At 46.2% G+C, this 12,004-nt stretch overlaps 1 protein-coding gene across 1 annotated transcript in view; it reads right to left on the reverse strand.

The window, feature by feature from the left end:
• Window positions 1–4,158: 4,158 nt before the first annotated feature.
• The window catches only part of LOC139383674 (ArfGAP with SH3 domain, ankyrin repeat and PH domain 3), a 51,557-nt gene continuing 43,711 nt past the window's right edge, over window positions 4,159–12,004 (reverse strand). The window contains exons 20-26 of the mRNA XM_071128208.1: window positions 11,233–11,300; window positions 10,315–10,422; window positions 9,355–9,565; window positions 8,788–9,073; window positions 8,013–8,229; window positions 6,935–7,066; window positions 4,159–6,588 (exon numbers count right to left, since the gene is read on the reverse strand). Of these exons, the coding sequence (XP_070984309.1) occupies window positions 6,514–6,588; window positions 6,935–7,066; window positions 8,013–8,229; window positions 8,788–9,073; window positions 9,355–9,565; window positions 10,315–10,422; window positions 11,233–11,300 (1,097 nt within the window). The 3' untranslated portion in view covers window positions 4,159–6,513. The remainder of the gene's footprint in view (window positions 6,589–6,934; window positions 7,067–8,012; window positions 8,230–8,787; window positions 9,074–9,354; window positions 9,566–10,314; window positions 10,423–11,232; window positions 11,301–12,004) is intronic.

The following is a 12,004-nucleotide window of genomic DNA, read 5'->3' on the forward strand; positions in this document are numbered from 1 at the left end:
GACAAGGACATCCCTGCCAGCCAAATCCAGACAATGCTGGACCAATTGTGAGCTGCCCCATGGGCCTGGACTCAAACCCACAAACTCTATAGTGGCACAGCGCCTTAGACCGCTATGCCACTCGGGAGGCCAAAGCCAGTGTGTCTATGTACACTGATGACTCAACATTATACACAGCAGCTACCACTGCAAGGGAAATCATTGAGAATTTTATTTTACCTTTATTTAACTAGGCAAGACAAATTCTTATGTACAATGACAGCCTAGGAACAGTGGGTTCACTGCCTTATTCAGGGGCTGAACGACAGATTTTTACATTTTCGGCGCAGGGATTTGATCTTGCAACCTTTCGGTTACTGGCCCAAAGCTTTAATCACTGGGCTACCTGCTGCCCCGGGAGCCACTTGTGGATTTTAAAGCTCTTACACAGTCCCAGCTTCGCCGCCACAAAAACATCCGCTATGTGGATGTCGGCTGAATGATGTGAATAGAGCCCTCAATCAAATTGTATTGGTCACATACACATGGTTAGCAGATGTTAATGCGAGTGTAGCGGAATGCTAGTTCTGACTATGCAGTTCAATCTAACAAATTCACAACAACTACCTTATACACCAACAAATGTAAAGGGATGAATAAGAATATGTACATATAAATATATGGATGAGCGATTGAGTGCGGCATAGGCAAGATGCAGTAGATGGTGTAGAATACAGTATATACACATGAGATGAGTCATGTAGGATATGTAAACATAAAGTGACTAGTGATACCTTTATTAAGCCTGTTTATTTAAGTGGCCAGAGATTTGAGTCTGTTGGCAGCAGCCACTCTATATTAGGGATGGCTGTTTAATAGTATGACAGCCTTGAGATAAACAGCTTCTTTCAGCCTCTCGGGCTCCCAGCTTTGGTGCACCTGTACTGACCTCGCCTTCTGGATGATAGCAGGGTGAACAGGCATTGGCTCTGTGGTTGTTGTCCTTGATCTTTTTTTGCCTTCCTGTGACATCGGGTGTTGTAGGTGTCCTGGAGGGCAGGTAGTTTGCCACCGGTGATGCGTTGTGCAGACCGCACTACTCTCTGGAGAGCCTTGCGGTTGAGGGCGGTGCAATCGCCGTACCAGGCGGGGATACAACCCAACAGGATGCTCTCGATTGTGCAGCTGTAAAAAAGGTTGCGAGTGTTTTAGATGAAAAGCCAAATTTCTTCAAACCCCTGAGGTTGAAGAGGTGCTGTTGCGCCTTCTTCACGACGCTGTCTGTGTGGGTGGACCAATTGTTTGCCCATGATGTGTATGCCGAGGAACTTAAAACTTTCCACCTTCTCCACTACTGTCCCATCGATGTGGATAGGAGGCTGCTCCCTCTGCTGTTTCCTGAAATCCACGATCATCTCCTTTGTTTTGTTGACGTTGAGTGAGAGGTTATTTTCATGACACCACACTCCGAGGGCCCTCACCTCCTCCCTGTATGCCGTCTCGTCGTTGTTGGTAACCAAGCCTACCACTGTAGTGTCATCTGCAAACTTGATGATTGAATTGGAGGCGTGCCACGCATGGCCACGCAGTCATGGGTGAACAGGGAGTACAGGAGAGGGCTGAGAATGCACCCTTGTGTGGGCCCCAGTGGATTTTTATTTTATTTAACAAGGCAAGTTAGTTAAAAGAACAAATTTGTATTTACAATGACGGCCTAGGAACAGTGGGTTAACTGCCTTGTTCATGGGCAGAACGACAGATTTTTACCTCATCAGCTCAGGGATTTGATCTAGCTGGGTGGATCAGTAGAGTGGAGGTGTTTCACCACCCGGGTTGTGGCCCGTCAGGCAGCCCGTCCGAAAGTCCAGGACCCAGTTGCACAGGGCGGGGTAGAGACCCAGGGTCTCGAGTTTAATGACGCGTTTGGAGGATACTATGGGGTTAAATGCTGAGCTGTAGTCGATGAAGAGGATTCTTACATTAGGTTTTCTCCTCTTGTCCAGATGGGATTGTGCAGTGTGACAGCGATTGCATTGTCAGTGGACCTATGGGGGAGGTAAACAAATTGGAGTAAGTCTAGGGTATCAGGTAGGGTGGAGGTGATATGGTCCTAGTCTCAAAGCACTTCATGATGACAGAAGTGAGTGCTTCGGGGCAATAGTTTTTTTTAGGTCAGTTACCTTAGATTTCTTGGGAACAGAAACAATGGTGGCCATCTTGAAGGATGTGGGGACAACAGACTGGGATAGAGATGGGTTGAAAATGTCCGTAAACACACCAGCCAGCTGGTCTGCGCATGCGCTGAGGACGCGGCTAGGGATGCCGCCTGGGCTGGCAGCATTGCGATGGTTAACATGTTTAACGCACCTTGGCCACGGAGAAGGAGAGCCCACAGGCTTTGGTAGTGGGCCGTGTCAGTGGCACTGTGCCACTGAGCAAAGAAGTTGTTTAATTTGTCTGGGAGCAAGACGGTGTCTGCGACGGGGCTCGTTGTCGTTTTGTAATCCGTGATAGACCCTGCCACAAACTTTCAGTTTCACGTGAATGCTTCCATCAAATCCACGGTTTCTGGTTAGGGAAGGTTTGAATGGTGACAGAGGGTACGACATCGCCGATGCACTTGCTAATAAAAACTCGCTCACAGAGTCAGCGTATACATCAATGTTGTTGTCTGGAGCTATCCGGAACATATCCCAGTCCACGTGATCGAAGCAATCTTGAAGCGTGGAATCCGATTTGTCAGACCAGCATTGTATTGACCTGAGCACGGGCGTTTCCTGTTTAAGTTTCTGTCTATAGGCTGGGAGCAAACAAATGGAGTCATGGTCAGATTTTCCAAAGGCAGGGCGGGGGAGGGCTTTGTATGCGTCGTGGAAGTTCGAGTAGCCACGATCCATAAAGCTACCAGCTCGTCGCACATTCGATATGCTGATAGAATTTAGGAAGTATGGTTCTTAGGTTAGCTTTGTTAAAATCCCCAGCTACAATAAATGCAGCCTCAGGATGTATAGTTTCCAGTTTACATGGAGTTCAGTGAAGTTCTATCAGGGCCGACGAGGGATCTGCTTGGCTGTGACTATAATCGAAGTGAATTCTCTTGGAAGATAATGCGGTGGGCATTCGATTGTAAGGAATTCTAGGTCACGTGAACAAAAATACTTGAGTTCCTGTATATTGTTATGATTAACGACTCATGGTGTAATCACAAGGCATACAGCCCCACCCTTCTTCTTACCAGAGAGATGCTTGTTTCTGCCGGCATGATGCATGAAGAAACCGGGTGGATGTACCGACTGACAACACATCCGGAGTGAGCCATGTCTCCCTGAAACAGAGAATGTTACCATCTCTGATGTCTCTCTGGAAGGCAACTCGTGCCCTAACTTCATCCACCTTGTTATCTAGAGATTGGAGTAATATGCTCGGAAGCGGTGGATGGTGTGCTCGCCTTCTGAGTCTGACCAGTAGGCCGCTCTGTCTGCCTCTCCTGCGGCGACCGCATTGTTTTGGGACGGCCTTTGGGATAAGATCGCATGTCCAGGGTGGAGGTCCGAACAAAGGATCCACTTCGGGAAAGACGTCTTTCTGGTCGTAATGATGGTAAGTTGACGTCGCTTTTATATCCAATAGTTCTTCCCGGCTGTATGTAATAACAGTTTAGATTTTATAAGCTAACAATGTAAGAAACAATACATCAAAAAAAATAACTGCATAGTTTAAGGACCTGAAGCGAGGCGACCTGTCGGTGCCATCTAGCAACCAGCTGCCTCACTGACGCCCACCCGGGATAATGATACAAGTTCTGCTACTGCTCACTCTGAGGACTAGTCCATCCCATATGCCTGCTCTTTGGTCCCATTACGCCTGTGTGTGTGTGCGCGCGCACATACGAACCCATGCACATGCAGTTAGAGCACTCAATAAAAGGTTGTATCCCTCACACAGGCTGTGTATAATGGTAATCCCTGTACTAGGTGACCAGAGATGTACTCTATTAATCCCAGGGGCTTTGGCTGATGTTTGAGGTGGATGACAGAGTGGTTGGAAGGTAAAGTAGGGGTGGAGAAAATTTTTTTTGTTAGGGGTAGGATGAGGGATGTTATACAAATTGAATTGAGTGTTCCGTTTAAATTCCATTTGTAATAACCTCCCATTTCACAAATGACGGCCATGAATATTTTACATAATTCTTGTTATTTATGACAAAAGTTTCATGTATATAATGTAAATCCATTCTGAAAGTGACCAAACTCTCCATTATACAAATATGGAATACAGCATAAAAATATCAGATGTTAACAGTCTTTTTTAATGATCGCTAGTGGAGCGTAAAAATCACATGTGGAAAGGACTAAGAGTGCAAAACTTACTATATTACAAATAGTTGCTAATCAATGAAATGACAGAAATATTCCAGTATATTGTTAATGTGAGAGAACTTCACAGAAACCACGTGATAATGTCTCAACCGTCGAGATCGATTCAGGATCTGTATATGGTCAACGATACGAAGACGTGGAAGAACAACAAGTGCCTTCACTTAGCTCGCCATAAGTCCAGTAATGTCAAAGAGCTTTCTTCCCGTGCTTCCTCTCCCTCACAACCCTTGATCCGATAGTACCTATAAAAAGAAAAATGATAGAAGAGTATTGAGACGCAGCCCTACTCAAGCTCACGGTCCAAATTAAAGTGAAGTGTATGTAGGGCCCCGGGGGGGGGGGGGCCCAGCACACCTCTCATTCCTCAGTCTCAGTCGGGTTGAGTCAATAGAGTGTACTGTGGACTGACTGGGCCCTTAGGGCCACTGTCTAGTCCAAACCCCATGCCTCGTTGCTCCACTGGCACAGATAAGAGTTTATAGAATCGAATTGATGTTCACAACTAACAAGTATCATTCACATGAGAGCGCGTGAGTAGCGGAAGATGAGAAAGTTTGGTACAATATGTAAAGAGAGTGCATCGAACCTGATGCTCGACAATTTTACAACACTGGGTGATATAAATGTTGTATAAAATGTTTCCAACAACATGCAACAGATGTGGTTTAAAAAAACAAAAAAAAACATTTGTACAACAGAGTGCAACATGCACTCAATGGTTTGCCCTCATTTTACAGTCCGTCCCTGGATCCATGCACATTGAAGCGATCATGCAGTTCTCTGCTTGTATATTTATTGGCGGTGACTCGAGCTATAGAACGCCAAAAAAACCTCCAATAACCCCCTGTCGAACGACAGGAATGCAGACAGGCGTAGAAACACCTGCACAGCCAAAAAGCTACAGATCCTTGTCTCTAAAAAAGGTTGTATTGTGGTCTGTCCTACGAGAGCCCATCATGCCCATAGCAGGCATAGTTTCACTTGTGGACAGATAAACCAGTTGTACAAGACAGTTAACAGTTTGCTCCCTATTAGTGGCATTAAAAGCGCTTATGAAATTGTATCGAGACAGTATTCTGCCCGGATTCCTGGTGCATTAAGAGTAAGTAACAGACAACATTTTGCAACGCATACGAACATGAACATTTCTTATTCGATCAGTTCATTTAGTCTTCTCCTGTTTCTATCCATTTGGTACCTACTGAATATCCAGCTTTGTGTATTTCACTGCAGCAACAGTCTCTTCCTGTCCCCTGCCAAACCATACATAGTGTGTAGAGACTCCACTACATCTGGAGACTGGAGGAAACTGAATCACACAGGCTCCAGACAGACCTCCAGCTAGTGCTGGAGTCTGGCCCAAAACCAGCTTAGGGGCCGGGGTTCCATTTCAGAGCAGCAGCCTGAGAGCCCCGGAGGCCCAGGGAGACAGGCTGGAAGCCACAAAGGCACTCTTGTCTGGCTTTCAGTTCCAGGTCGTTCCAGCCCTAGACGTCAACGCCACCGGTCACTGAGCAGGTATTCATTGCATCTGGCTCCGAGTCCCGACAACTGTGAATGACATGGCATGAATCTCCTAGTCTCTTTAGTTTCCAGGAAGGCAGTGGACAACGTAGGCTATTCATCCTCTCTTACAGAGCACATGTTCTCTCTCCTCCAGACTCCAGTATAGTACAGTATATGTATGCCATTGACAGGTAATCCAACAGTTGCGCGAACACGCATAGGCTGACGCACGAACACATGCAGAAATACTCGCTCCTCCAACTTTTCCAACAGTTTTGTGGCTGGGACTGTAGTCATGTTTCCCGAGCAGCGAGTTGTGGTAAATACCATTTAACTCTAGTATGTTTTACAACTGGAGCGGTCGAAGGTGAGGGAGTCTTTTCTCATCCTGCTTTTCTTTTAGGGTGGCATTCCTCCACGTGTTTTGATCAGTTAAAGCCTAGATTACACTATTTCATTCTATAGTGACTTCCTTCAGTGCACGGTCTGTATATACAGTCGAGTGTATGCAGATTATATAGCCCTTGGATCACAACACAACACAAAGTTCAGAATATCGTTATAGCCTTTTGGGTTTCCCAGGTAAGTGGCGTGGTAAGCGTTAGGGTAGGGCGTAAGGGCTTAGGTTGTAGGCCATGGCTATGACTAGTCAGTCCCCTAGTTTATGGACATAGTTCACAGGGAAAGTCCCACTTCTGGATGGATAGCCCTCGATGTGGCCGACCTGTAGGCATAGAAACAATCGAGATCAATGACCAGATAGACGGAGAACACAGAGGGACATATTTAAGATACAGGGACATTAATGCCAGGGCTTTCTCTATGCCTGTGTATTTTTGATTTTTTGTCTTTATGCAGAACGTGACACAAAATAAAAAACTTTTTTTTCGTGATAAGATAAATCTTTTGCTATATCTCAATGAGACTAAGTTTTAAAAAAAAAAAGAAAAAAAAGAGCACGGTTGGAAGACAATTAACCAGCTGAACTTTGTGTTAAACCTCTTATTAAAAATTTATTAAAAATAGAAAAAAAATACATAACGGTGAATAAGAGGTTTATTTCTACTCACCCACCAGTGGGGGTCCTCGGTGGCTGTGACTACGATGACCTCATCCTTGAAGAAGGCCAGCTGGTCCGAGCTGACAGCTCTGCAGTCCACCAGCGCCTTTACCTTCTTCTGTGTCGGCCGGCTCTTAGATACCTCACACACACACACACACACACACACACACACACACACACACACACACACACACACACACACACACACACACACACACACACACACACACACACACACACACAGATGCACTTTACAGACACAATCTTATACAGGCATACAGTATGTACCAAAAAAATGCATACTTGCTGAATGTGGAGTATAAGCAGCCAATGATATTCATGCCAGTCTTTTTCAGTTATATTCTACTGCTCATATTTTCACATTGTGTTATAGTGATGCGCGGGTCAGCGGTTTGTTTACTCACACCCACTCGCAATTGCTAATAAACCGTCCTCAACAGCCTGATAATATGTGATAGAAATCTGAGGCCAGCACCCAAACTTAAACCGCAAATGTAGAAAATGCACTGTACAGTTCCCCTTTAATCTCTTGAAGATTTACTGAATGACGTTTTCTTGAAGCGCATTTATTTGAAGTGCGTGCATTTAGGCCCCGATGGCCTAAGAAATACCTTTATGTAACCTATAGATCTGAACTTGACCAGAATGATACATTTATGGATTTTGGGGGGGGGGGGGGTTTCTCTTTATCCAACCCGCTCACCACCCACCCGCCCTTCATCCACACAATATTTAGGGACCATAATAAACCCGCCCGCCCCGCAGATATAACGGCGGGGACTGCGGGTTATGAGTCAACCCGCGCGTCACTGTATAAGCACTTTATGATATCTGCGGATGTAAAAAGCTTTACAAAATCAATCAATTTGATTGATTACCATTTTCTTAGACACAAATACTGCACAGTAGTTCTACAATGTTAGAACACATACTTATACGAACCGTATTAGATACACACAAATTAGACAGTAATGTCAAAGGGATAGTGTGAGATTCTGGAAGTTAAGCAGTTTTTCTACATATCCAGGTGAACTCGTGGACAAAAAAAAGCATATTATATGTACCATGGCATTTCTGCGAGGGCGCGGGGCGGGTACAGTGATGGGCGAGGTGGTGGGTGTGGCTGAAGGTGTGGCGCCGGGGGCGGAGTCATTAGTCACGAAGCTGCAGTACAGCTCCTCCTGACTGCCAAGTGCCACACAGCTGGGAGAGGTCACGGCTGTAGAACCCTTCCCTTGTCCTCCGCTATTGGTCCTCCTGTACGACGTCGTCTTCTCTGAGCTAGGTGTGGAAGAGAGGACGCGTTGGCAAAAACACTCACAAGGACTTCACCCACTCACAGATTCATCCCTATGAGCAAAAATACGTTGGTTGAAAATAAGTATTTTTGGTTGACTGCTTTTCAACGTCTTGTGATTACTGGGATAGGACATACGGTATACATGAAATGTCAAGTGTACTGTACAGGTATGCATGTTACGCAAAATGCTATGTTATTTTTTTATCATCAATCACATTCCTTAGCATTTGACATTGGGAAAGCAGGGGTTCATTGGGGACATTACTGTTAGAGAGTAGGCTGAATTTGAATCGTTTACTGACTACCTCGAGGAAATTCACTAGGTGCCAATAGAGGGCGCTGTAAGATAAAAGTAACTGTGCCCTGTGGCGTGCTGTCCAAAAGCACACAGCAAAACATAAACTGTGTTCCCCAAAACAGTTCTTAGGATGGGAATTAACTTTCTTAAATGGGTGTTGTGACAAAACAAATGTTTGATGCTTCTATCAGGAAAAGGGCTTTTGAAGTAAAAAAAAAAAAGAAGTCTGGCTATTTCTTACCTGACGGGTCCTATGTGGTTCTGAGGGGAGCTGGACTTGGTGCTGCTGTCTAAGGCCCCAGACCATGAGCCACTATTAGCCTGAACCTCCCATGCTGCGGTCGGTCTCTGTCCCCTCACCTGACCCCCCTGGCCGTGGGGTGATCTGGGTGGCCGCCCCCCCTGGGTCTGACCCTCCAACATGGGGGAGGGGGGGCTGGACTGGGGGGCAGGGTTAGAGCAGCAGCGCCGGGGGGATTTGCGGCCCCCCTCCTGGGTGGACACGGATATCTGGGGGTCCGAGCGGCCTGGAGGTGGGGAGTGGGGGAGACGGTAGCAGGTGAGCAAGAGAGACACAGGAACCGACTTTGTTTTGTATGGCAGTTTCTTTCTCAATTAGTTCTTCCTTGATTCCTCGCATCCTTGTCTACTTTTCAAAAGGTGAGGAAGATCCAAAGGAAGCTCCTCAAATACAGTTGAGAAGTAGATGTGAGGAATCATGGAAAGTAGAAATTGCAATCGAGCCCTCATTTCAGTGTTTGGAAATGGAAACAGATTAGGTGTGTGTGTGTGTTTGTTTGAGGCTCACCTCTCATGATGGCTTTAGCAGGCAGCGGCGGTGGGGGCTTGAGGACGCCAGATGGGGCACTGTTGGCGGGGGGGTTACGGTACAAGAAGTCCACATTTTCGTAGGTCTTACACGCCACAGGGGCGTTGGCGAAGCTCCAGCGGGAGGGCGAGGCGCCCACGCCCCCGTTATAAGGCAGAGACGAGCGCAGGTTCCTGGGTACGAGGCTCAGCTTGGGGAAGAGGGGGAGACATTCATTGTTTAATGACCATAGAAGCCTAGTGCCCAGCCCTTACCCCTAGACACTTGGATCTGAAAGAATTGGAAAGGTATAAGCAATATGGTGAAAATTCCAACTAGCCTACCTGAGGCTTCCTTTATGGCAAAGTATCTGGCCCTGTTCGAATACTTCAAAGACACAACTTTCTGTTAGTGTTTCCTTGAGGTAAGAACAGATCTATACGTGATTGGATAGGTGAAAGCACCAGTGACCACCAATCCAACCACTTTAGATGAATAATTACTTCAGGGAAACTATGAAGGAAGGATGCATTTCTAAAGTAACCCGACAGGGCATCCGGCTCTTACTCACCTGCTCTTGCATCTCCCCATGACTAAGTCCAGCGTAATAGTGAGCGATACGAGCAGAGTGACTCAGAGGGAAATGCTAAATCCTAGTGCGGGGGGGGGGGTAGGAAACACTGTTCCTAGAATGCTGCAGGTACTGCAGGATTTTGGTCCAACTAGGCACCACACCTGACCAACTGAGCTCATAAATCAGTTCAGTAATGGCCTAAAATACAACACACCTGGTCCTCCAGGTCGGTAATCCAGGACCAGGGTTTCCTACCCCAGTGTATTGGTTGTAGTGGTTAGTGGTACAGTGTGTGTACCCACTCGTCCAGGTCGCCTTTGCTGGGTGTGTGTTCACGTGTGTGTGTGTTCACGTGTGTGTGTGTGTGTGTGTGTGTGTGTATGTACCCTCTCATCCAGTTCATCTTCGCTGTCGTACAGGTCCTGGCTCTGCGTCTCCCACATGTACTCCACATGGATCTGACTGTTGAACTTCCCACTCTGGGCCAGCTCCAGCTAAAATGCACACGCACAGACACACGTCAATCATGCAGCTACAAATCCATATTTCACCCAGAGTACAAACATACAAGTCATTGTATGCTCCTATCAGTAGTGATTAATTGCATTAAATACTTGAATATCATCCAGAAATTGAATTAACATATTCAAGCTTTGGGGCAACTTAAAACCACTGAAACTGTAGTCTCAGAACCCAGAACCAATGTGCTGGCCACCTACTTTAATCTGTCACAAAAGAGGGTCAAGTTCAATAAATTCCAACTCTTTTCACTTTGGAAAATGTGTATTTGGAATTGTAACTTGGCTGAATTGACTGAAAAAAAATTGACCCCAACCTTGACTGAAACAGCAACTTCAGTATCAGGTAACTTGGCTTATTCCTTTTTCAACAGGAAAATATTGGATACAGTTGTCCAGTTACACACCCAAGGATAAGAGGACAGGAACTGAAAACGGACAACACACACTGTCCATTTCGTTCATTATGGACTTTACTACGAGGATTAAGCAACGAGCAAATAATCTGAGCATGACTGAGCATGCTATTTATTGTTCCATAATGATAGGAAGGAAGACAGGAAATTGAACAGGGTCTGAGCAGGTTTAGCAGGGCGAGATGGGAGCTAGTAGGAAAATAAAGCCTGTATTAGCACTGGGAGTTGACTGTAAACTAAGGGTGAGTGTATGCGTCCCAAATTACACCCATTTCCCCATGTCGTGCACTAATTTTGACCAGGGCACATGGTACAAGACTTTTGACCTGCGTCCTATGTGGAATAGGGTGCCATTTCAGTCACGTCTTACCAGTTCTACACACTGGGAGTGCTGCAGTCTCCTGGCGATGTCCAGGGCCGTCTCTCCTGATGAGTTCACTGGATAACGAGAGAGAGAGAGCAGATAGACTAAACAAGCTGTGGTATCTCAGACACACACACACACAAATATAAACAGCAAGCTGAAACAAAAGAGCCCAAAAACGTTCCAGACGCACGCACACAGCTTATTTCTCTCAAATTTGTCTACATTCCTGTTAGTGAGCATTTCTCCTTTGCCAAGATAATCCATCCACCGGACAGGTGTGGCATTCCAAGAAACTGATTAAACAGCATGATAATTACAGAGGTGCACCTTGTGCTGGGGACAAAAGGCCATTAAAATGTGCAGTTTTGTCACAGCACAATGCCACAGACGTCTCAAGTTGAGGGATCGTGTAATTGGCATGCTGACTGCAGGAATGTCCACCAGAGCGGTTGCCAGAGAATGTAATGTTTATTTATCTACCATATGCTGCCTCCGTCGTTTTGGACATACTGGCAAATTCTCTAACCGGCCTCACACCCGCAGACCATGTGTAACCACGCCAGCCCCAGGACCTCCACATCCGGCTTATTCACAAGCGGGATTGTCTGAGACCAGCTACCTGGACAGCTGATGAAACTGTGGGTTTCAGCTGATGAAACTGTAAGACACCGTCTCAGGGAAGTTAATCTGCGTGCTCGGTGTCCTCACCAGGGTCTGCTCACCTTTCGATGGCCACTGGCACGCTGGAGAATGGTGCTCTTCACGGATTCATCTG

Source organism: Oncorhynchus clarkii, chromosome 25 (assembly GCF_045791955.1).
Source record: "Oncorhynchus clarkii lewisi isolate Uvic-CL-2024 chromosome 25, UVic_Ocla_1.0, whole genome shotgun sequence".
In the NCBI taxonomy this organism is placed as follows: Eukaryota; Metazoa; Chordata; class Actinopteri; order Salmoniformes; family Salmonidae; genus Oncorhynchus; species Oncorhynchus clarkii.